Genomic DNA, 26,839 nt, shown 5'->3' with positions numbered 1-26,839 from the left:
ACCTGGGACGCCACCCACCAAAAGTTAGCGCTCTACCACTAAGCTCCTCAATTTCACAATTTAAACAAATGAGTTTCGTTTCGTAATATGACACTATGGTAGACTTCCAAACTATGAAAATTCAGTAATCAAACTTTTATAACTACTGGTTGCAACAGATTAATAAGATCAAAGATAAAACCTGTTCCTCGTATGCAGAATCCATATCAAAATAGCCATTTCTCATTATCTTTTATTGCTTTGTTTTATGGCAGTAAATGTTGAAAGCGGAATTAGTTAAGTTGAACTACTTCCGGTTTGACTAGAACTTTAATGGAGGAAATGGAATCTATTTTTGGGACGCTCAATCGATTACAAAAAACCTCTTCTTCATATATCTAATCGTTTTTGCTCTACGGAAGTTATTATTGAAACCGGAAGTAATAATAAATTTGAACCACTTTCGGTTTTAGTAGAGCGTTGTGGTAATCATGATAATGTTGCCTTGAGATGCTGAATCGTTAGCAAGAAAGCGCACCTCGCTGTCTGTTATCGTTTCCGTTCTATGGCGATAAATGTCGAAATTGGAAACTACTAATTTGAATCACTTCCGGTTTGAATAGAAGTTTAACGGAGGAAATGAGATCTGTTCTTGGAATACTAAATCGATCGCAAAAGAAACACTTGTCGCTATCTCTTACCGGTTTTGTTCTAATACCTATCGACAGAAGAAGCCGTTCTGTAAGACTTCAGACATTTATGCGTAACACAGTTTGGAAGTCTAAAATAATAATAATCAATATACTTACTGTTAGCATTATAGTTATCATATTTTTTTAAAAAATCTTGCTTATATACTTACTCTTCTTCACAAATAAAATTTCTCTCCAAGGTTTTTCGGAGACTGTGTTTTGTTTTAGATGCTTTTTTATTTCTGAAAATATTCATAGGTTATGATTTGAATTCGAACTTTCATTTCAGTGTAGTTCTTGTTAAGTATTTGAAGAACAACACTATAAAATTAATTGAACGGGCCAAATTTAAACATGCCTTGACAGAATGTAACTTTCACAGTAAGCGTAACCTAGCCATTTGAATTGGATTTGGATGGTAAAGTTTGTGAATTTTGCCTGGTAGGAATTCCGCTTGAAGTTGCAGAGATAACATCAATTTTCAGCCACTTGTACAACGTTAGATGCAGATGTTGCTCCACAATACCTGGATACCTTTGCACCTGCTGTTCTTAACATATTCGTGGATTGTCAATAGTACTTAACCATGCTGTTTGCACAAGTTACCCGATGTGAGACAGTGTTAGTGAATACTTTTCCTGTCATTCAGAAAGTTTTAACGTCGTGTATGCAGCAATTGTCGCCTAGGAAGACAGGAATGTAGTGTGCGCCTAGAAGGTGTTTATGCTAAAAGGCAATGTTCAGATACCCATGCTGGTTGATATTCATTAGCACACCAACAAGGGAGTCTGTTTTGTTATAAGAGATACGTTTGCAAAAAGTCTGAGCCCCCCACTAGTTTGTGCAATTCCGTCAACATAGCTCGATTGAAAAGTTTTATTAGACGTACGGCAGACTTGTCATCAACAAAAACCTTGAATCATTTGACCAGTCAGAGTGGAGCATTAGCTAATCCTATCTGTGCTTTAATAATCTGGTTTTCCTGACTATCTACATTAGGTGATTGGGCCAAAACTACCTTCAGGCAGAACACTCAGATGAAACATGTGAACAAATAAATTGTTTTCGAGTAATGCTTTTCCAGGTTCTAAATATACATCTTTATGACCAACTATTCATGAGAATTCATTTCCGTAGTACTCTGCAGCCAGGTTCGCAGTTGCAGAACAGCACGAACACAAACATCTGGGCGGTCGACTAGACTCCTATTTCGTGCTTGCCAAAGATCAGACTAACGTTTGATCCACCAGCGTTACCGCTAACTTCTTAATGTTCTGACACAGTAGTCTTCCAAGCTATATTAATAAACCTTTTGGTGTCAGTTTGTAGAAACAATCAAACAAGCTTCAGTTGCCGATATACTGTGCATTCAACTTTTTCATATACTGTTAAGACCAATAGACAGAAAAGAATGCTAGATTAACATAGAAAAGCTTTGCCACTGGATTAGCAGCAACTCGAAGCCCAGATCTTCCGCTCTTCAGGTAGTTGCCAAGTGAGCTATTAGCGACACGATCAGTGATCATTTTGAAACACAAACTGATTGTATAACGGGTAGGTGAATTGATAGAGCAACTGGTCAGCAAGCAGATAGAGATTGAGACTCGAGTCCTCGCTGGCCCATGATTCAGAGTTTTCTATTACAGAGTTACCTATACGATACTTAATACATATGAAGTAATTACACAGCAATCTCTACTTTTGATATTTCTTTTGTTCCGTACCAATCACTGATTAAAGCGTAAACCTCCCTTAGGTCAAATATTTGGTAGTTTGCTTCGACACACTTAACAAATTAGACAGCTTCATTGACGTGAGTGTGGCCTGATATGGTATCATATTTTCGCCATTTGGTTATATCTGTATTGCAATCCAGTCTTCAGTGTAGGTAAGACACATACCTTCACATTACTGTTTCCCATGCCGTTGCTGAATCTCTAACAAAAAACATTAGTTGTTGCATAATATTAACTGGCATGACTGCTTTGTATCGAGACTGTATATATTCTTCCAGAAGTATAATAATTTGTATCGCCTGTGTTTGATTTTATGTATTATACGTGAAGTTAGACTCTGTATAATGCTTGTACTTGTTTTGCAGTATGGGATAGAAGAATTGAAGCTGCGATTCAGGACGAGGTTGACTCATCATTTGTACGATCAGTACCTACAGTAAGTTTCTTCATTTATTGTGCCGAAGATTGTATTTTATGTTCAGCTTTGTTGCGCATGGTAACAGTAAAAGTTTTTGTGGGTTAATACACTGAACTTCCTCTCCAGGAAACTTTTGTTATGCGGGGATTCCTACAGACTGAGAAGTCAGGAAAATTAATATTCAGCACAGTTTAGAACCAAAAGTGCCTAACAGTTCTCTTCATTATCAATAATACTTCCAAAAGAAGTTAGATGGAAGCACAGGAAGCAGATACATAATACGTAGTTGTAGCAGGAAAAGGAAAAATAACGTGGGCGCTGCGCCAATGCAAAACCAATGACGGATTAAGGAATGAAATTTAAAAGGAATGTTTCAAAGTTCAGTTGTATTTGATCATGAAATTATTATTTCACCTATATAATGTGTGTATTTCATGTATTGTGTATAAAAAGCTATGATACAGTGAATAACAGATAATACAGTTACGAACTATTAAATTAACGCTAAGGACAGAAAATAGATTCGTAGACATCTAGGTTGTGATCTCCCAAATATTCAGGCTCTTACCTCATAGCCAGTTACTCTTAATTTTCTGTTTCAGAATCATAATAAAATCTCACCTTAAAATGTAATAAGGGCACTGTCTGGCACATTATAGTTAACTTAAAAATACAACTAATATTATTATGCTAATATACAGATGGTGATCAGAAAAATGGAAACACCAGAACGAAATTGCAGCTTACCAGATTAATATGGTGTCGGGCGACCTTTTGTCTGCAGAACAGCCTTGATGCGACGTGGGATGGAGGCATAGAGGTCGTGAATGGTAGCAAGTGGAATTTTACACCATTCCTCGTGCAGGGCATCGGCCAGTTCTGTGAGAGAGGATGGAGGTGGAAATCGTCGCCGGAGTAGTGTTTCCAAGACGGACCACAGATGTTCAATTATGTTGAGATCTGGGGATTGGGCGGGCCAGGGGAGGTGTTGAACTTCATCCCGATGTTCCTCAAACCACGCTGCAACAACGCCAGCTATGTGAATGGGTGCATTATCATCCTGGAAGATGGCGTCATTGTCCGGGAACAACATCCGGACCATAGGATGCAAGTGGTCTCCTAAAATTGCGACATAATCGTTGACAGTGATTCGTCCGCTAAGTGTGACCACAGGACCCAATGAAAACCATGATATGGCGGCCCACAGCATCACCGAGCCGCCGCCATGTTTCACAGTGGGGCGGAGACACTGCAGATCATAAGCTTCTTTGGGCGTTCTCCACACATAAACACGGCCCGTGGTTGGGAATAGGGTGAAGGATGACTCATCCGACCATATCACACGTTTCCAGTCCTCAACGGTCCAAGTTGCATGGTCGCGGCACCATTTGCGGCGTGCGAAAGCGTTATGGTCCCTGATGAGCGGTTTGGCCCGTACAACACGACCCCGTAAGTTCATGTCGTGTAATTCGCGGCGGACTGTGATTGTCGAAACAGGGTGGGGGAGGTGCTGATTGAGTTCCTCCGTCACTTGCTCCGCAGTGGCACGACGGTTCTGCGTGACAATGCACTTTAATACCCGGCGTGACCTGTCGCTCGTGATTTTCTTCCGCCCACTGTTCCGCTTCCCCGATGTGGTTTTCCCGTGTGTTGTGCAGGCCGTCATCACCTTCGACACTGTCCCACGCGACACATCTAACACAGTAGCCATTGCCGTCACACTCACTCCACATAACCGCGCACCAACAATTTGCCCTCTTTGAAAATCTGAGAGGTCTCCCATTTTACACTACCTCCGTCTGCTACAACCACTGGACACTGCTGTTCCACGGCGCCTGACGTAGTATGGAGACCGACCTAACACACCACCACCAGCGGTCCGGCGCTGCGGCGCCACGGACACCACTGCCAACTTATACATCTGACGTGTTGCCAACTACAGGTGTTTCCATTTTTCTGATCACTATCTGTAGTTGTCGAGTGATGCAGTTTCAAGAACTATATATTCTCATCTTCTGTTAATACACGGTGAAAGACTTATGCAAAAAACTCACGAGTTAATATTAAAGGCACAGAAAGAGCATCTTCACCAGGAGACAAAGAATAATCTCTGACTAGGAAGAATTATCATAACTTAACCTGTCCAAAACAGGAACACAAATATATATATATATATATATATATATATATATATATATATATATATATATATATATATATATATATATATATATATATATATATATATATATATATATATAAATAAATTAAAAGTCGAACAACAATGAGTATTCGGTGTTCAATAAACATTGGTTATATAGCTTAAATGAATGGGTCTTACAGGTATATCTGGCAATACAATGTGACAAACAGTGCTATGTGTAGAAATGTATGAGTTTTGTATTTCTAATATATTTTCTTTTTTCTTACAGTGGCTTTACATACTACAAAATGAGCAATTTAGATAATAGAATATCCAATGCAGACCAACTTCTAACAACAGATGTTGAGAAATTTTGTAATTCTGTCACAGATTTGTATTCGAATATCCTCAAACCAACGTTAGATATTTTCATATATGTGTATAGGTTAACTTCAAAAATAGGTGGTATGGTAAGTGTTTATTATATATTGTAGGTACAAGATCATTAATAGAACATAAACATCCCGGACGAAAAATTATGAAGTGCGTACATTATTGCTCAAAGAGCCGTTACATCATCTGGGTGCTCATTACAGCGTTGATTTTCTGTAGCATGCTGTCAATGTAAAAGAGTATGACGTTCAATGCCAATTTGGTTCATTCCTTGAACAACTGGTCCTGCAGAGCGGCCAACGTAGGGGGTATGTTGATGTCTCCTCTTCACGGCCCGTTCCAACATATCCGAAATTTTCTCGATAACGTTGAAATCAGACGAAGTCGCGGGCCAGATGAGATGTGGGATATTCACCTCATGTTCAGCAAACAATTCCCTCACAGTTCTGGCTCGATGAACGGTGCAGTTGTCTTGATACTGGGACTCTGAAATGTGGCCATCTCGCAGAAACTGAGCAGGTGGCAACACTTCATTATCCAGAATGGGCACGTAATCCACAGCCTTCATGCGGTTGGGCACCTTTATCAAGGGACCCACACTGGCATTCAAAATACATCCCGATAACATCACACTACCAATGCCCTTCTGTACAGCCCTTTGCACACACTCAACTTTATAGGCTTCTCCGGCCCACTTGATCATCCTGGAGTGGCCGCCATTGGAATAGAGGCAGAACCAGAAATCGTCACCATTGGTCTCTAGTCCAGTGGCGATGATTCCTCGCCCTCGATAGGTGATTTTTCTTTTGTACAGCATTCAACTGGAGCGTACTCTAGAACGCGACTGAATATGCCTGCACCATGCAGTTATCGTCGCAGGGTTCTCTCAGAGACTTGGTTGGGTCCTGTATTATACTCCTGCAACAGTTCTTGCCGGGTTTGGAACCGTTTAGAGGTTGCTAACCTCCTTAGACATCCACGGTCGCTCTTGGACATGGTGAGTTCCCTGCCATTGTTGCTCGAAGAGGATTGATTTCTGCCAGACGTCTTCCACTCTGCATGGAGAGTATTGACCATAGATTTGGACACTAAAGAACTGTGTCATCACGCACAGAATATGCCCATGTTAACGACCGAAGATAATGATTCCCCTTTATCACTCGGTCACACCCTTTCTTCATCACATGGTTCAACCTGTAATGAAGTGATACCACATCAGCATGCACGTCTTACCAGTTACATACTGTCACAAAAACATACAATACTCACATTTGTGGTAGCTACAAGCATAATGCTATGCCAAGCCACGTTCCGCAAGTCACCCAGAATGGCCACATTTCGTAATATTTTGTCCAGGGTGCGAATATTAGGTACGAATTAGAAATTTCAGATAGCCGGGACAGATTTTTTCAGGGAGATCCATAATTTCGTTCTTTTTTTTTTTTTTCTTTCATCGTGTGTGTATGTGAGAGAAGGAAAGAAACGAACATTGGTAAGTTCCGTTATGTTTGATGGCCTCTTTCAACAGTACGCGAGACCTACAATAAACTGAGATATAATTCAGTAAATTTGGACCGTAGCGCATCCTTTTTTCACATTGTCCTCTGTTCAGTTCCGTCACATTCGAACCGCCGCCCTCGTAGGAAATGCGGTAGGGAACTAAACAAATTATAATCTTAAAGGGAGAAGTCTGAGCCGTATACGTGGTGTTGTACCAATTTCAATACAAGCTGCCGTTAAGTTTCTTGATAATTACTCGGTGACAGATAATCTCGGGCCTTCCGAGTCTTTCCTGTTGATCAAGGCTAGGTATTTGTCACATAACGTCATGAATCTATTCAACGTAATTGTCCAACATAAAATTTCCCATCTACAGCACAATCGTCTGGAAAGAGTTCCTAGAACACTATATTATGGATATTCCACCATATGTATTAACAACTTCATGAACAATTGATAGTTCTTTTGGCTCGGTTATAACCACTGATAACCACTGAGAGAATATAGAAAGATCTCTTTTTCATCACCTGTAATGATCCTACTCCAAAATCTGTCGTCACGAGGATTCTGAAGCATTTGTTGACTCAGAATGAGTTATCTTACAGTCAGTAGTGGTGTGAGCTCGTGGCACAAAAGTCAAGACCGACTGCAGAAAAGTCATGATTAACGAAAGTGACGACACATGGTGCTTTGGGATGATTTCATCTGTGTTGCCAATTGCCTTGTGTGTGGATTAGTCATTACAGTTTGCTTCAGGAAGTCCGTGATCATTGCATTCCTGAGTTCATAGTGATTGAATCTATAAATTGCTCGGATATCTCGAATTCCAATTATGGCTTTTGACGCTGTATACTTCGTTATAAACTTCGATTATTTCTTAAATTGATGTGTGAAGAATACATATGTAGGGATCACAAATGACCAATTTCTTTCGTGGGACATTCGATGGTCAGAGGAAATGTACCGTACATTAGTTACCGGAAATATTAGGATGAATTTTGTGTAAAGTACACACTGAGCACACTTTAATGTGACTAAAGTGACTCTGACTAATTGAGACTATTCAGCGGTATGCGTACTGAAATGGTAGTGTCTTTAGTAAAGTCTACGTGGCTTTATTGACAATTCCTGGGGTTTAGGATTGTCTTGCAATATGTTTATATTCGGCCGGTTTTTGTAGCTCAAAACCTCTAATATTTTGTATTACCTGTGATAATGTACATTCTGTTAAAAATTGAGCTATGTGATAGAGTTGTTCCAATCAGGACGTTGCATTTATTTATTTTTAAGAAAGCACTCACATAGCTTCATGTAAATGGTTATAGTTGACATATATGTAATCAGCAATATCTCACATTTACGTATGAAGTATAATGCTAGGCATGTCCCCTTCACTGAATCTGTTTGCATTTGTAAGTTCCACTAATGACTAAATTACTGATAACTGTTGCATATATCTTTGCCGAACCTGCAATCACGCGGATGATTCCCGCCTTCAGTTTCAAAAGAGTGTGTGGTTTTTTGACGTATACTTGTGATTTCTCAAGCCTCATAAGAAGAAATTACAGTGTGTAAGATCACATGACCTTACAGGTCACTTTGGTAATATGTTTAGACAATACAAACACGTTCTTCACGTAAACTTCAGCAGACTCAAAAACCAAAACAAGCGAAACAGTAATAAAAGAAAGAAAGAAAACAGAAATAGGTCTGCCAACTTCGAAACGAAATAATAATAATGATCATCTGATCCTACTTCGTCATTCTATATGGGCATCCTTTACCTTTGGCTCCTACTGTTATTCTTACAATACTGCACCACCGTCCTTCGCAAGTTCATGATTTAACACGCAATTCATCATACTGCCATCACTGCGCCCAAATAACTTGTTCCTCCCCTGTCTTTATCTCAAACGTACTCTCCAATTGATTTAAGTTGTCTGAGACCGTCCGAACAAAGCGCCTTTAGTTGATTGTACTTTACTGTTACACTGTTAGTTAACTGGTAATTCTTGTGTCGTCGTTAGATATGACGACGTCATTTTCGAGAAGGATCCAACATTCTTAAATTAGACGAGATTTTCTGTACCCTCGGCAACTATTTGAACCTTACATTCATGTATATTTTAACATTAACAAAATAACTTTAAAAGAAAAGAAAGGTAGTTACTTGAATCATGTTTGGAGTAAGGCCGATACCAGTAGACATATAAGAAATTCAGAGAAGAGAAAAGTCAGAAAGTAAGAAAGTAAAGGTAAAATAGTTACATTAATTTACTATTAGAATAAAAGTTTATAGATTGGGTTTGTGTTCGAGCAGTTGTACAACAATATCATTAAGATTAGCTAAAACTTTTTAAGGTTCTACTATGAAATTCTGCCATTAAAGATGTTTTCAATTGTAAAAATCCGCCGCCAGATAAATGACAATATTTATTGAAATGAAACTTTTGTGTGTTGTGTGTGTATATATGGATAGATGAATGGGTGTATGTATGAATGGATGGAGAAATCCTAGAATCATCTGATAATCATCTGACTAATTACAAGTGCATAAACCTCCCGATTTAGCGAACTGATTGGAGCGATTGGTCCGTAAAATGAAAAATCCCTTAAATCGCGAATTTTTATATGGGATATTATATTTCAAATTCTGCTGTATAATGTAGATTCAACATATTAGTGTACATAGCATATTAATAACAGAAACTACCACTATGTATTAGAAGGGTGAAAACGCCAGTATGACTGAAAGAACATTGTTTCTTACTAATTAAAGATATAAAGTGCCTGAAATGTTCATAATAAGGCAGCACTTGCCATTGTGGCCTTCCCCCCTCCCCCAATTGTATCTTTCCATCCTCAAATTTACCATTCTCCAGTTTGATTGTAACATTTCCAATGAAAAAATCCCCCCCCCCAATAATCTGATGGGCGCAACGTGCGCCCTAAAACAAGCCTTTGGGCACTCTTGATCAAAATAACTTTTTTTTTTTCTTCCAACTACATTTGCTTCATTAGCCAAATTCTATCTGTTAAATGCAAAGTCAGATAAATCGTAGGTTTAGTGTACATCAGAAAATAATAATATGGTAATAATAAAGCAAAAGTTTAAATAAATATATGAAAGTAAGTCTCGATCCTTATTTTACAGACTCCATCTGTCATGATACTGTACCTGATTGCAAGTGGAATATTCCTTACACACTTGAGAAGGCCTACAGGGAGATTAACTGTAGTTGAGCAGCAATTAGAAGGAGAATTTAGGTATATCAATTCACGGTTGATAACTAATTCAGAAGAGATTGCATTTTACAAAGGAAATCAGAGAGAAAAAGCTACAATGTTAGCTTCGTTCCACAAATTGGTAAGTAATTCGTGATTTAAAAGAATATCAGGTGATTAAATTATTGACTCGGATTTAATGTTTATATATATATATATATATATATATATATATATATATATATATATATATATATAGATAGATAGATAGATAGATAGATATATATAGATATATATAGATAGATATATATATATAGATAGATAGATAGATAGATAGATAGATAGATAGATAGATAGATAGATAGATAAATAAACTAAATTTCCTGTAAATCGTGTAAAATTACACGTAGAGAACCACTATCACTAATATTTTTAGCAAGCATTCTTGAGTGTTGTTGTATACTACTCGTTAATATCTTAATGTTAACAAGTTTAGGACTAAGAGAAGTCTTCCATGTATGAAGAAAGAATAAAACTTTAATGTAATCCAAAAGGACACAAAGTTTTTTTTTAAGCTCGTCCCTGAAAGAAGCATTCAGCAGTAAACGGAAGCAAAATATTGAGTGAAAATGTAAACAAATAATCACACAAAGTTAGTTCTTATTGAAGGTTGGCTGAGTTCGGAGGGAGGAAAATTTGTAAACTAAAACTTAAAATCTTTATGTCAGTGAAACTAATCAAAATTCAAGAGATCCTTCATCACCAAGTATGTGCGTTTCTGTAGATACCGAAAGTCGATTTGCAGTGCATTCGTGCATCAGAGCTGGGTGGCTCTACTTCAATACTTCGTGGGTAGAATGGCCAGATCTTTACGTCTGTGATTTAAGAGTGTATAAAAAACACGAAATTACAGAATTGGAGTAGAGGGATAGGTTGAGAATAGGAACGGTATGCCAACACATAAGAAACTGAGTAATAATAGCTATATTACCTGATTCCTCTTCACTTAATGTTCCTTTAATACAAGGTTCTGTGCCTTCCATAAATTACAGGTTAGATTCTTAACAAAGGAACTCAGATATATATGAATATGTTGAAAATGATCATTGACGTCGGTATTATGTACATATAAAATTTGGCAAGTTAACGATTATTAAAGGGAGATTCTAAATTAAAAACTCACAAAAAAAAAAAAAAAAAAAAAAAATGGTGTAATATAGAAGTCCAACAAATATTAAATATGCTTTGCAGTAATTAAATGCAATGCCCGAATATGAATATTTTCCGGGTTTTTACTTCTCGTCTTTCATAAAATAACTATATTTTGTTCCATTAGTAATTAATTTGTGAAACAGTTTGTACCACGTTTTGGATTTTGTTTAAATGAACAACTCTTTCTCAGGAATGCGAGCAGTCTTCGTACTTCTGATTAACTCCATATGCAAGCAACCTTCAATTTTTGAGTTTATAATGTTGAGTGTAACTGGCTTATATTCTTGAAAAGCTCATTTATCATCGTTAAAATGATGCATTTCATGGTACTATCTGTATTTCATCTATTAAATGAACGTAAATGACATTTCATACTACCCGTATTTTGCCAGTATGGTCTAGCGCACCTTGTGTTTGATGCAATAAAAATATTTGTCAAATTATTTAATGTCAGTTGAGAGCTTGGAAAGATTTGTTGTATATGATGCTTTGGACACTTATACTGAGAAGGTTTATATATATATATATATATATATATATATATATATATATACAAAACTTGGCATCTGTAGAAAGAAAATTTCTTTAGAGGAGAGCTAATCACTATTTGCGCAATTTAATTTTATGAAAATTAACATATTTCTTAAATTTATTGCTTTATGAAAGTTAATTTTATATATATATTGACTTGATAAGGTCTAAATATATACTATATCGGATGTTCTAAACATGGCGCCCATGGACAACAGAATGTTATTCTACAGGGCAAAATAAAGCAAAAATGCTGTACTCTTCGGAACCACCCTCACGCGCTATGGGGAAGGAGGAGGAGCGTCGTTGATTAACTTGGACCCATTAGTATTGCTCTGTGAATACATCAGACAGTTACATCGATTGTTACGCTAATAGGTGGTGCTAATGTCAACGTCGATCGACTTTAACTGTCATCCGGAAAGAATCGACGTAACTTTTTGATGGATTGATAGATTTACTCAATGTTCTTTATCTGAGACTTTGCTAAATGCAATTCGCACCTCCTATGTAAAATATAAAATAATGAAAATACTTATGTAGTGTGATTAAATATGTATCTCTCCACCTTTTGCAGTTTTTTTTTTTTTTTTTTTTTTTTTCCAAACAGAACAAAAAGCATTTCACGTAAAATCGTGCATTAATGGCACTATAAGACTGATGAGCCAAAAAGGTTTCTTTCTTCTGTACCTTGCGACTGATGCTTGATGCTGCTATGGACGCTGACTCTTACGACACAGCGCGAAAATAATCGGACTTGGTTCGTAGCATCCGTCGTATGTTGATATTTTCAAAGTATTACTTGAGTAATATCTTTTAAGGAAACTTAAATCTTTTCATTGTTATTTTTGTTTTAGATTGGCCATCTTCAAAGATTTTTGGAGTTCAAATTTTTCATGGGCATAGTCGATAATATAGTGGCAAGATGTAAGTATATGTATAACATGGATTGATTATAATCGTAGGGTGAAACTAATTTTTGATGGTAATATATGATTTAATAATCTTTGTCAGAGTCATTGGTTTTTGTATCGCATATCATAATTAAAATATTTATTCTCATATTGTAGTGAGGAATAGAGGAAACAATTTACATTTTTATACTATATCTTTTGTAGATAGGTACAATAAAGATTGAAAATGCATAACTCGATGAAGATCAAATTGGTGTACTGTGCTTGTGCGTTGACCCTTTGCGATTGAGTCCATCCCCAGACTAGATTGACCTTCAAGAGTAAAACTGTGTGTAGGTAAAGGGAAGAAATGAGTAGTTTAATGGTTAGGAAACTGGCACAGTAAACTATAGTCCATTTGACACAATTTGCCCTTTTTAACAGTTGCTTTCCTTTGTTTTTTCCTTCTTGCACGTGACCATAACAATCAGGCAGGAAGAACTCTTTCTATGGCAACAGCACGTTCAGCCAATTGTAGTGGCTCATTTCTCTAGCTCTGCAATGGTAAACATTCCACCCACGTTGTCAATTTGAAATAAACATATGCACATTATTTTAATCGAATGTCAACTTGAGTAGTGGACCTGGTGGTTATTGAGAACATTCTTTTTAGTTTTCTTTTGTGTCATTTAATTTTATAAAACAGATTTGCTTGAAGTGAATAATTTCGTATTTCAGTACCCGACACAAAAGCTGACAACAAACTATTGAGCACCACGTGCGCGCAGCGAGTTGTCAGAAAGGACAAGTAGTATCAATTGCAGTATAGTTTCCAGACTCGATTCCTCGTAGTCAGTCGCACAGGTTCACTCTTCAAACTTCGAGTTATACTTGTCACTTTTTTTTTTTTTTTTTTTTTACTAAACAATCGGAATAGATTATGTGAGAATAAATGACATTATAAGATTGATGAACCAAAAAGGTTTCTTTCGTCTGTACCTTGCGACTGATGCTTGATGCTATTGATGATAACGGTTAAAAAAAAGTTTGTAACGTAATAATAGTAGTCGCATATTTTATAGTAGTCAGAGATAAGCATAACGAAGTGTGTGTCTGAAGAAGCTCGGTGAATTTAATGAAATATGTAGAAAAGGAAGACCATTCTTGAGTATTATACACTGTTTATAGTGTAATTCTGATTTCATTCAGATTTACTAAATTATTTTTGTATTGAGAGTCGTTCTGGTTGAGTGAAATGATTTATAATAAAACAAAAGCAACATCATACTAACTAGGAAATATTGTTATTTTTTGGTTTGGTTTGATTTGAATTTAACATCCCTTTCATCAGCGAGGCTACATATGATGAGGATACACAGCTTAACGTGGGATCCGAACCACATGAGCTCCATCACAAATTGATCCCACGTCGCCTGCGCCGAAGGCAATTATTATTATTATTATTATTATTATTATTATTATTATTATTATTATTATTATTATTATTATTATTATTATTATTATACAAATCCGTGATGCTACGAAAGACTCTGGCCTTCCATATGGTTAGTTACAGATGCATGATCTTCACAGTCAATTGAGAGTTACCTTTAGGAACTCAGTATTTACTTTATTACCTCGGCATCTTGACATATTCTTTTTTGATTAATTTGGCTTGGTAAACTTGACTTCATAAGACATTTACCAATGGCGAAATCCTACTTAAGAAAATCCAGTGTTTGTTCACGAAGGGGAAAGAAAATTTAGACCTAATGGTGTGTAAAATGGTTAAAGGGAGAAGAGCCATATATGTATTGTATGTTTTTAGTAACAAATGTAAAGATACACTGGTCAGAATGGGCACATGTCACTTTACATCTTAGAAGAAGCGAAAACGTAGTAAATACGTCACTGGCATTCTATCCTCCTTGAAATTTGGACAAAAATTTCACCAAATATAAAAGATACAATATGAACCCTGATATCTACTTCAGTGTACATGACATACATTGCCAATGTTTAAAAAAAATTTAATAACAATATATTTACCAAAGTGAAGGCCACACTAGAAATTCTGTAAGGCATTAATTTGGAGCCGGTACGTACTAAAGATCAAAGATGTAGTAAGGTGAAGATTGTACGAGAAATATCCAGAAGGTAACTACCATTTGGTTGTAGTAACGTTGAAAACAAATTTTGAGTGAAACACTTTATTTCTCGTATAGTAGTACTCCATAGTTTATTGTAACACATAATCACCCCTACATTTAGGCATTTGTCATGTCTCTTCACAAGCGTAACCCATGTACTTGGCTGCTGCCACTCCATTAAAATTCATGATCACTGCATTCGTCAAATTTTGATTCTTATCAAAACCTTGTCAGCCTAGAAACTTTTTTTAGCTTAGCAAATGTGAATTAAAGTCGCCAGGCTCAAAGTTCGGACTATAAGGTGGATGAGCATGCACTTCCCATTCAAATTATTTCAGTAGGTCTCTAATTGTATCAACTGTGTGCGGGCTGGGGTTGTCATGAATCAACAGAATACTGCCGGACAGCTTTCTACGCCGCCGATTTTGAATGACTTGTCGTAGTTTTAGTGTAGAGTCTCAACATACCGAGCTGCATTGATCGTAGTACCTTGTGGCATGAGATGCAATAACATAACATCCTGACGATCCCGAAACACTGTCACTATGAGTTTTTACGTTAATAGCGTCTATTTGATTTGGGACGTTTTTGAATGATGAAGGATGATGCCATTCAAATGATTAACAATTACTCTGAAGTGATGTGAGATACTCAGGTCTTGTTACCTGTAACGATACGATAAAGAAAGACGTTTCTTTCTACGTTAGAATGATCATTGCTGCGCCTATTCTCTTGTGTTTTTCGTTACTCAGTTGCCGGGGGACCCATCTCTCACAAATGTTGCTAGCCAAATTTTCAGATAAATTTCACTAAATAAAGGACATGAGATGTTCGGGAAAACAAGATGCAACTTGTTTAGAATTACATGTCTTTATCTTGCACAATTTTGTCGTTCACTTTAAGTTATCTGTGATGATTGATTGGGGTCTGGGTCTTGGTTCATCATTGACAGTTTTTTCATTATTCAACAGTTCATACTACTTTCTTAGATTTCTTTCTTCATTACTGTATCACCACACCATATACGTTGTTCACTTGACGATAGATTTCTGAAAGTTTGCTTTTCTGTGCATTCAAGAATCAAATCATACCGTCAAATGGGGTGAATAGAAACATGGGGGTGAATAGAAACAAAACTCCCAGATTAGTTTTGGATTTATCTGGACGATAAATTAATCAAGAAAACTGAAATTTCTTAACATAGTCTTATAAGGCTAAAGTGTCCAGGGCAGAGACAAAATGTTTTACTGAGTTGGGAACACTGAGGTAGACGGCAGTAGCATTAATGTGTTACTGAAATCTTACACGGTATTTTAGCGCTCCTTAAACTTTCTTGGTAAGTATGACATTTTCATATTTGTTGCATTTGAGCATATGCCTATTTTGTAGTTTGTTGTTTCATTTACTGACGTTCATAGTAAAAGTTTTGCTTTTGTAAATTATTTTTAATCAAAATTTAACTTTACTGGGTTATTGTTATGATTTTTAATTAGTGGGGTGAATAGAAACACTTCTTGGGAAATTCTTGAAATTCCTCAAGGAGTGGAAAATTCTTGAGGAGCAGAAAAAAGGACCTGATAGAAATGTATCAACCATCTCTAAGAACAAATTTCCAAGTCTTCTGAAAAAAGAAAAAAGTGTGAAACTGAAGGAGGAAAATATCAGGGCTGGATTTGAAAAGTGTGGAATTTTTCCCCTTTGTCGAGACCAAAAACTGAGAATGTTGCCAAAAAAAGACAATGAACGAGAAGAAACAGAACAGCAAAAGTCATCTCAGACTGTAAACCGTTCCCTTATGGATCTTCTCAGAAGCATGAGAGAAGATGAAAAAATTAAATAAGGGAAGAAGAGAGTACGAATAGATGTTTCTGGTAAGAGTTTTGGTTTGTTTTCTGAAAATGACACATTTTCATCAAATCACAGCGAAACTCAACCTACCTTTGTATTGTCGGAAGAGGAGAAAGACAACACTCCAGAAGACAACATTCCAGACGATCACGAACTAGATGATGGTTTTCTAAAGCTGGTGATTTTGCTGTGGTAAAATGAGAAGCTAAAACTCGATGAGACTATTCAGCACCCAAGTGCAAAAAGGGAAAATGATGCATATAAGAGAGCACATAAACAATGAAATTTTCAGAACGAAACTGTTGGGTTTTATTAGGAGTTCGTCAGCACACTTTAAGTATATGATAACTTTCGGGCCCCTTCGTGGCTAAGCGGTTAGCGTATGCGCCTTTGGCCTGGGAGACCCGGGTTCGATTCCCGGCGGGAGCTCATGTAGTTCTGATTCTACGTTAATCAGTAGGTCCACGTCTCATATAGCCTCGCTACTGAACGGGACGTAAACCTCAAAATCAACTCAACTCATGATAAGTTTCCCTGATGATTTCAGTGGTTTAAATCTTATTCAAATATCATCAAAACTATATGGTCGTTTATACCTATATTGTGCATTGTATTGTTTTATAAGTTTGTAACTTATGTAATACTGGTCTTATTGAACTAATATCTTGCAGGTATCAAATAAATCGTTCGTTTCAACAAATACGCTGTTTTTTTTTTTTTTTTTTACCTTTGCAATAGTATAAAAGAAACAACAATGAAAATAAAGTAATTGTTTCTATTCACCCCATGGGTAGGGGTGAATAGAAACATTAAGAAAAATCAAGGTGAAGAAAAGTGGAGTTGATAAATTAATATGACGTTTACTGAAATTCATTAGCATATTAAGACCTTTCTTTTGGAATAATCTGATACGCGAAATCTTTAACATTACCAGACTTATATTCTCATATAGCCAAAAATGTGTTTCTATTCACCCCATTTGACGGTACTCCTCAGCTCATAGTAGGTGGAATTTTGTAGCGGAGCGCTCAATTTTTTAACTCGCAACAAGTGCACAATAGCAAGTGATACAACCACATCTCATAGAGAACTGAGCGAAGATATTGGGAAAAAATGAAATAAAATATTTGAGTTTTACGTCCCACGGTTATGCCTGCTAGGCTAAAGGAGACGGTGATGATGAGAAATGAATCAAATGGTGGAATGAAGAAAATGGGAGGAAACGGGAGAACTCCGAGGAAATCCATACACACGGTATTTGTCCACCACAAAGTTCGCTTGGCGCGAGCTGAGATCGAACTAGGGACCCTATGCACCAGATATAAACGCTCTACCACTGAGCCACTGGGGCCCCGCAAAGATGTTGAAGTACCAATCGAACGTGACTAACGGAGAAGGCGTGACCTGTGTGGCGAAAATGCAAAATATTCGTTACTTTGTGGACATCTCGTAAATAAAACTAGAAATGTTATAAGACGTTTTGAAACTTTTAAAAAACAAAATACAAGTGAACCTTGACACAGTTACTCTCTATAATAGGTAATTATATGTTGTTGAGCAATATTCCAAGAAGTCTACTCCGGAAAGAAATAAAAAGTGTAGTTAGTAGTCTACCACACACCAACATACCTGTAGATCATAAAAGTGTATTTATAATAATAGAAGTTCCTCATCATGCTTTTAATTATATTATGTTTGATGTACAAATACAAGGTAATAATTTTCGTTTTATTTATACAGTATAATTCCTTTCCATATGCCATTGTTGACACTCAAAAAAAATAATCGAAAGTAAACGAAAAATATTGATTACAAGTAAAGATTGGAAGTTAAAAATGCTTAGCTCTTTATATATTAATTGACAATATCTCCCGTTACAGATATTGCCACAGTCGTGGGTTACTGGGCTGTGAGTATACCGTTTCTGTCTCCAACACATCCACTGTTGTCTAAAGCAGAACACCAGGAAAGGTTGCAAGTAAGTATTAATAATTTAATTCTTGACTAAGCTCTTGTTATAAGCACGTCTTTTCAAAGATTTTTTTTTTTAAACAGCTGTAAATTTCTGTTCTAAGATAACACAAAATACTTCACTATCTTATGAGATTCTCCTCATTAATTGCTTTTTTTCTTTCTTTTAAAATTTTTATTTTCGTGCCTTTTATTTATTTATTTTCTTCTTTATTATTATGATATTTCATTCGTAGTTGCTCTAAAATAAAAAGGTAATTCAAAAAGTTGAAACAAATTTGAAATACAAGAAATGTAATATTTTAACATCTTAATGAGAAAAATTGGTAAAGGGTAGTGAACATTAATTCTCCTTATATTGCTATAACCATATATATGTTACAAAATAAATTATATGAGTCAGCATTATTCTTTAATGGTAACTTTTTATTGCAGTACTACTACACCAGCGGCCGTATGTTAGTTAAATTAGCAGAGGCTATTGGACGATTAGTGTTAGCAGGTCGAGAGATGACTCGTTTAGCTGGTTATACGTCTCGAGTAACAGAACTCATCAAAGTTCTGGGTGATTTAAATTTAGGACACTATGAGAGAACAATGGTAAACGATCATAAAGTGAAAACCAACTTAGGTAAGTTAAAGAAAAAAGTGATCACAAAAGAAATGCGTCCTATAAAAGGTAGACCATTTTTCTTGAAACATCCTTGAATCTTAAAACTAGTAGACGAAATTTTGTACGATGCAAATATCGAGAAAGGGACATTGACATATTCTGGATTACAGATTAATAATTTTGTCAATCTGAACATAAAATTGATTTTTTTTAAATTGCAATATATATCAGGTTATTACATGTTTCAAACCTACATATTAAAACGAAAACTTCAAATGCCACATATATGAGTCCATGTAGCAAACGAAGGACGCTGCAATATCACAAAGATAGAAATATTGGAGACCTCTGTGCAATGCACATCTAAAGTACGTTAGTGCCGAATACTATAATTATGATGTTATGTACTTAAATTAAACAGAAACACTGGCATCTGGAATTTATTTTACTTTTTTCCAAAGGGTTTATTAAATAAACCCTTAATAAATAAATAAATATTATATTCCGTCATGTGGATGGTTTTCAAAAGACATAAAAATCATAAGTTGTTCAGTGCAACATAATATCACAGCCGTTTCGGAGATGTGAAAAGCGTGGATAGAAATTGCTGCACTGCTTAAAATGATGTATTGCTGGAACATTTTATAATTATTGTTGGTGTTCTTTGCTTCTACAGAAGATAGTTTTATCTTTATTGTAGTGTTACACCTGCCTGCCCTAGGCTGCAGTATGCCTTTCCCACCACTGATCATGTAGAATGTGGTAGCACTGGCGATGAACAATTACACGACATCAGAGCTTCCGTTGAAAGTGGCTTCTATTTAGCACAGCCTGATCCATTTTACCCCACTCGTCCTTGCATACTTTTCAGATTCGCTCAAGTGTTCTGACTTGACGATTTGTGATGTAATAGGCCAGAAGACACAAAAGTCCATCATGCATCTAGCAATTTAACAGGAGTATGTCTAAATGAAATAGCCTTTGATACCTGTATCATGTGGACCACCGTTGTTTTGGTGGTGTGACTGCTGGCCTTGTCTTGGTGAATGTGGACTTCGACGGTGTCATTGCCTTACAAAGCGAGGGACATGCTGGTGTATGGGATCTAACACGTACTGTATAGTAAGTAGCACGTAATAGGCCACGTCCTGTTATAAACCCTTTAGGGAAAATTTCCTTGCATGTACGAATTCACTGTGTGCCTCTTTTCATCGATAGGACAGTAGTCCATCACATGAACCCGCTTTGACCTGGTTAAATGGACCTACGCATCATCTAGAATGATGACATAATGCCATTTATTAGGCACTAGGTAGCGCTTATATAGACGTTTGCATATGCTTTCGTGCCGTTGGCTTCTTAACACGAAACATCAAAAGACGTCGAACCACAATACTTGAGGGCATATTGAAAGTATGCGAGCAGGGGTGGGCAAATCAAGATCAGGCTGAGTTACTACTATAAGTGTGAAACAACTTTATGTATAACATTACAGCAACAGATTTCCCTAGTTGTAATTGAAATAATTTACATCATTATAAGTAGTATTGTAAACTTGCCTATGTTTATCGTATATCTGGAACGGTTTGAGATATCAAATTGCTATAGACGACTTTATGATCCTTTTTGTTTGACCTAACATAGTTTAAGAACATCTGTGTGATTGGAAGTGATGCCTAAGCCGTTTTTCGAAATAAAACGTTTTGAAAATAAAGTCAAAATGTTAAACCCTTTGTAGCGTTGTTCCTGTTTATTCTAAATATATCATACAGCGGAATGAGAAAAAGCAAAAAGGCTACTACTCACTGGAAAAAAAAATGTAGCAGAATTTTCTTCTACATGCAACAGGTAGCGCTTTCGGAAGATGCTACTTCCTTCTTTGGCTTGTTAAAGACTCAAAAAGGATTTAAAAACATGAAGAAAGGGTAAAAAATTGGTTAAACAGTTAAGATATGTAAAAAAAAAAAAAAAAAAAAAAAAAAAAAAAAAAAAAAAAAAAAAAAAAAACTGTCTCAAACATTAAATTATACGGGAATAGACACTCACTGACATTGTACACTGCTGTTCATTGTTTTCTGTTCTTGCTTTCCAAATGGTGAAAGCATGTAGTGAAAAGATTACTCCAAATGATATTTATTTCTCCTCTATCCAGATTAAGTATGGGCTTTTCTTTACGAATATAATATGATTCTTTAATTTTTCTTTCCGTTGCTGTTTTAGCTTTTTCAATTAAACATGATTCCACGATATGATGGTTATAATCTCTAAGATGCGTTGCTAAACCGGATAACTGTTGCAGGTTCCGAGATTTCGAGGTACGAACGTGTTCAGTTATTTTAAGGCCCTTACTTAATCTGGATAGAGGAGAAATAAATATCATTTGGAGTAATCTTTTCACTACATACTTTCACTATTTGGAAAGCAAGAATAGAAAACAGTGAACAGCAGTGTACAAGTGTCTATTCCTGTGTGATTTAATGTTTGACTGAAGATTTTTTTTTTTTATATAGATATATTAACCGGTTAACCAATTTTTTACCCTTCCTTCATGTTTTAAATCCTTTTAGAGTCTTTAACAGGCCGAAGAAGGAAGTAACATCTGAAAGCGCTACCTGTTTCGTGTAGAAGAAACATTTTTGCTTTTTCTCATTGAATATTATCACCGCTCGCGATACTGTGATATTGTAATATGTCATATAGCATTTGGCACTAACGTACTTGGTATGTGCATTGCCCAGATCCTCTCACGTGCGCTATTATTGTTCAGAGAGAGACCCCCAAAATTCATTTGACTGAAGTTGTGATGTAGCATCCTTAGTTTGTAACGCTGTGTAATTATTTTTGTGTTGTAAGTTTTCATTTAGCATGTAGATTTGAAATATGTAATAACTTAAAGCAGTACCATTTGGAAAAGAAATTTAACTTTATGCTGGTTTGACAATACTATCAGTTTGGTGATACTGCAGGGTTTGTCATTGTCTTCCTGTCGATATTTACATTACACTTTTTTTTAAAAAAAGCTATTAATTTAAACGTTACAAAAATGTTCTAAGATAATTAATTCATATTGTGTATATGATAAATTAATCCAATACATAGTACCGATAACTTGCAATGCTAAAATACAATCGTGTGCCAATCATCCTTGTCGCATTCATGATAAATATTAGAAGCGAAGCAACTTGAGTAAAGCTCACACGTATCTAAACAGTCATTATTCCGATTTTTAATAAGTGACAAACCGTGTGTTTGTCTCCCTGTGGAATTCATCTTGTTCATAGTTTAATCTGTATTCCCGTATCATAGTTTTGCTGTTAAAAAGAGATGTTAAGCTCCAAACAAAGAAACAACTTGTAAACATAGCGAAGAACTTACTGAATTTCACAAAAAGATGAAATATTTAAAGATTGAAATATTAAAGTAATGGAAAGAATGTTAAATCGATTATTACAAGTAGTGTTCCTGTTACTTTTTTTTTTTTTTTTTTTTTTTTTTTTTTTTTTAATTTTTGGAAATTGATATTTTAATGCTGTTCGTAACAATTCAGTGATGGAATATTCTTAGAAAATAACATTTTTGATTAAAAGAAATTTCCAGTCGTATAAGTAAGTTTATTTTTAGTGATAAAAGTACTTTACATAACGATATATATATATATATATATATATATATATATATATATATATATATATATATATTAAATATCCGATCGATTAACATTTTAAAAGTTCCATAATCTACTTGATATCTTCAAGTTAACATGTAGTATATCCTTTTGTTTTGTATGAAGTGTCGAGCTACTGTTATATATATGTACAGGGTGGACAAGTGGACAATTTATCTGGAATATCCATGATAATAGAGAAACCAGAAGAAAGAGAAAGGCGGAACTTTGCATGAAGCAACTATATTGAGGGGGGACATCGTTTTACGTATTAAATAACACCACCCACGGAACAGTGTTGCCATCCCAGTATAAAGTTATATTTTTTTGAAATGGCATTACATCAAATTCTTACATATTTCAAATCAGCATGTTAAACAAAAACTTAAAATACTACATTTTTCATTCAGTGTTACAAACTAAGGATGTTATGATATCACAAACATCCAAAGTTTGGAAGGCTCTATTAAACATACAGCACAATGGAGATGGACAAGACAGTGCACATCGGAAGTGCCTTAACGTTGGATACTAGGGTCATGGTAGGTAGATTATTTTGCCATTTACAGCACTTCGATATCTCAAACCGCTCCTAAGATACGATAAACATTGCTGAAGTTTGCAGCACTGCTTAAATTATGTAATTGCGAATACTTGTTATAATTACTCCTACTAAAAGTTATTGCTGAAATGCTATAAAAGAGAAGGAAGACAACAATCAGTTTAAATATTGTCCAGAAATCGCCATTTTCAGCAGTGTTGCGAACTTCATCGATGTTTATCAAAGCTCCAGAACAGATGAAGATATCGAAGTTCTGTAAACGGCAAATTAATTTGTTTGCCAATTGCAAACCACACAAATAATTAAATATGATACTTACCTAAGCATGTTTTCGAAAAAAAGCTTTTCAAAAAAATTCAAATTTTCATGCCCTTGTAACTTCGTTTCTATTCATTCGAAACAAGTCATATCATGAACATAGTATCCATGCATTGTCTTGTCCTCTCTGTTGTGCTGTATGTGTGATAGAGGTTTCCAAACTTTGGATGTTTGTAATAGTAAAATCCTTAGTTTGCAACACTGAATAAAAAATGTGGTATTTTAAGTTTTCGTTTAACATGCTGATTTGAAATATGTAAGAATCTGACATAGTGCCATTAGAAAAAATATAACTTTATATTGGGATGGCAACTGTTCAGTGGGTGGTGTTGTTTAATATGTAAAACGATGTCCTCCTCAGTATAGTTGCTTTGTGCAAAGTTTCGCTTTTTTTCCTCTTCTGGATTCTCCGTTATCATATATATAGGGTGTTAATGAACTATACAGACAAATTGTAAGAGAAAATTCCTCACATCTAGATAAGAAAAGAAGTTCATATAGACATGTGGGGGAAAAGTGCATAGTTTCAGTGCTAGGGTCGTCCAAAAGCGTGGTAAAACTACATTGCAGCACAGGTTATTTCGAACACAAGGGACGCTCCATATGAGCGTAAAGGAAGTTAACCATACGCCATTCAAAAATGCATTCTTCAGCAGTAGGCAATGGGTGCGCAAGGGATTCCCCACAGACCATAATTCCCAGACATGCTCTCAACAGTTCTCAGGTATGCTCTCACTTGAAGATGGATCCAAAGTAGGCAAGAAGCAAGCCTTAACAGCAGTGAGCACCGAATGTGTCGGCGGGAAGTCTGAAGTGTTAGGAACCACCAGTTCCAAGGTTCTTCATGTTCGAAATAACGCGTACTGCAGTTTATTGTTCCACGCAAATATGTATAAAGACGTGAAATATGAATGTGTGTTGTGTACGGCATTTGAATTGATGTTTGACCTTGAGCGCAGCTCTCATGACTCCCAGTCTGCTTAAAGCATCGTTGCCAACGCTTAATGGGAATCCGATTCGCCTGACATATTGTATATTCTTATTGAGATGAGAACCTTAGGAACATGTCACAATATTTGTCCATTGAAAGCAGATTTGTCACTAGAGGTTTCGCGAGCTCATTGGTTTACGCCAAACGTCAATTCAGCTGCCGCGATGTATGATTTCATGAATTAAAAAACCTGTAGGTTCAGTGCCACAGAAATAAAGGCTGCCATTGGACCCATGTCAACAAATTATTATTACTTGCTTCCCGAAGTTTCCTGTCTTATGTTGCTTTTCCACCTTCTTTACCTATCAAGAACCTCTTATGTAAATGCTTCCGAGCCAAGCATCCCGAGTCTTTTTCCCATGCGAGCAAAATGATCTACCTTCCTTTTATAATCTCTGCACATCTTGTTGATAACCTCGCTTTTCCTGTACAGGTTGTGGGAAAATTATCAACAAGGATAATATTATTAAATTCGACCGAGTTCCTCTTATTACTCCTAATGGTGATGTTCTAGTTGATGAGCTTTCATTTGAAGTAAAATCTGGAATGAACGTGTTGGTGTGTGGACCAAATGGCTGTGGAAAGTCGTCGTTGTTTCGAATTTTAGGAGAGGTAATTATTCATATTTGTTTATATTTCTGAAGTGCTGTTTTAAGTGTCTGTCGATACAATACAATGATGAAGTTACACAGAAAAAACCGGAAATCACTGGTATCTTAATTGACTAAAGGGATTGGTCAGCGGAATTCAGGTCTCCGCTAGTTTAGATTCATCTGTATAATTACAGTATTCACGTAAAAATCTTCACGTCTCATTTGTTAGTATTTATTTGTTTTGAAGGGTTGTAGCAAGAAGCAAATGAAAATTTTCTAGTTAATGTGAAAGTTGGAGTTTCGTTTTAACCTACTTAAAGATAATATTCAAGTTCGTATGTACAGTATTTACCCGACTGTAAGTTTATCGTGTCTTTTACGTTTGTAATAGTTCCAGAAATATGACAGCCTTTGTCGACACAATAGTAAGAAGTCCCAAAAAATATCACGAGAAGCCGCCAAAGATAAGTTTTTACCGTCGTATAGACTCAGTGTTTCCAAATTAATGGGATATTCTAATTATAATGGACTCTAGTTTTTATTAAAAAATGCAAATTCTATATTGCTCATGTTTGGATTTACCAGATACCATCCCTCTCATACAGTAAATTTTTGAAGCATTGTTTACTTTCGATGCTCATATAGGAATTATGATAAAGAAATAAAATTACTTTCTTAATTCGCTTTACAATTTTGGAATTTAACACCTGATGTTCCTCTTTCAATCATTTCAGAAACAAATGAATATTCTTGAACTACTTTTTAAATTGATTTCTCTCTGATATGTTACTGAAAGTAAGAATACGAAACCTTATACAAATATGTCAGTGAGCTACACTTGCAATTCATTAAAAAAAAAAAAAAAAAAGGGGGGGGGGTAAAATACCAAGAAGTAGAGCATAGTCAATTGTTAAGTCGTGTAAAATTGGTTTAAGATGGAAAACACTGACGGAAGTTTAATAAATTCAGTTCCCGCTAGACTTGTAAATCTTCACTCATATTTTGGAGCTTCCTCGTGTCTATATGTTTAGCAAAGCAACCTTTTGGATGAGATACCGGAGTTCGATTCCCTGTACGAACACCGTAACTCAGATCCTACGTTGAAATAGATCTATTTCTTGGTGCTGAACTTGAATGGTCGAATGAATTATTCATCTACTTTAGAAAGATCGAAATTGAATGCTACCAATTAATAAATATAAGTGTACGAGAATTGAAGCTAGTTAACTGTTCACCGTTAGATTTTGTACGTTGCAAATTACACTGTTGATAAATATGTTTGTTAATGGTTATGTAACCGAATGTTACAAAATCGATTGAGGAAGTCAAGTGAAACAAATAGTAGCAATATCAATGTTTTCCTTTTTATCAAAGTGTGAATTCTTTGTGCTGAGCAAAGTATTTAAA

General features: G+C 35.8%; 1 protein-coding gene across 1 annotated transcript in view; it reads left to right on the top strand.

Moving 5' to 3' along the window:
- Abcd3 (ATP binding cassette subfamily D member Pmp70) overlaps positions 1-26,839 on the top strand; it is a 59,377-nt gene that overhangs the window by 18,711 nt on the left and 13,827 nt on the right. Inside the window, exons 6-12 of the mRNA XM_081742700.1 lie at positions 2,773-2,843; positions 5,258-5,438; positions 10,016-10,228; positions 12,687-12,756; positions 18,601-18,698; positions 19,127-19,322; positions 25,273-25,451. Of these exons, the coding sequence (XP_081598826.1) occupies positions 2,773-2,843; positions 5,258-5,438; positions 10,016-10,228; positions 12,687-12,756; positions 18,601-18,698; positions 19,127-19,322; positions 25,273-25,451 (1,008 nt within the window). The remainder of the gene's footprint in view (positions 1-2,772; positions 2,844-5,257; positions 5,439-10,015; positions 10,229-12,686; positions 12,757-18,600; positions 18,699-19,126; positions 19,323-25,272; positions 25,452-26,839) is intronic.

This window comes from Thermobia domestica, chromosome 16 (assembly GCF_964235325.1).
Source record: "Thermobia domestica chromosome 16, izTheDome1.hap1.1, whole genome shotgun sequence".
NCBI classification, from domain to species: Eukaryota; Metazoa; Arthropoda; class Insecta; order Zygentoma; family Lepismatidae; genus Thermobia; species Thermobia domestica.
This window is presented reverse-complemented; position numbering and strand designations above follow the sequence as displayed.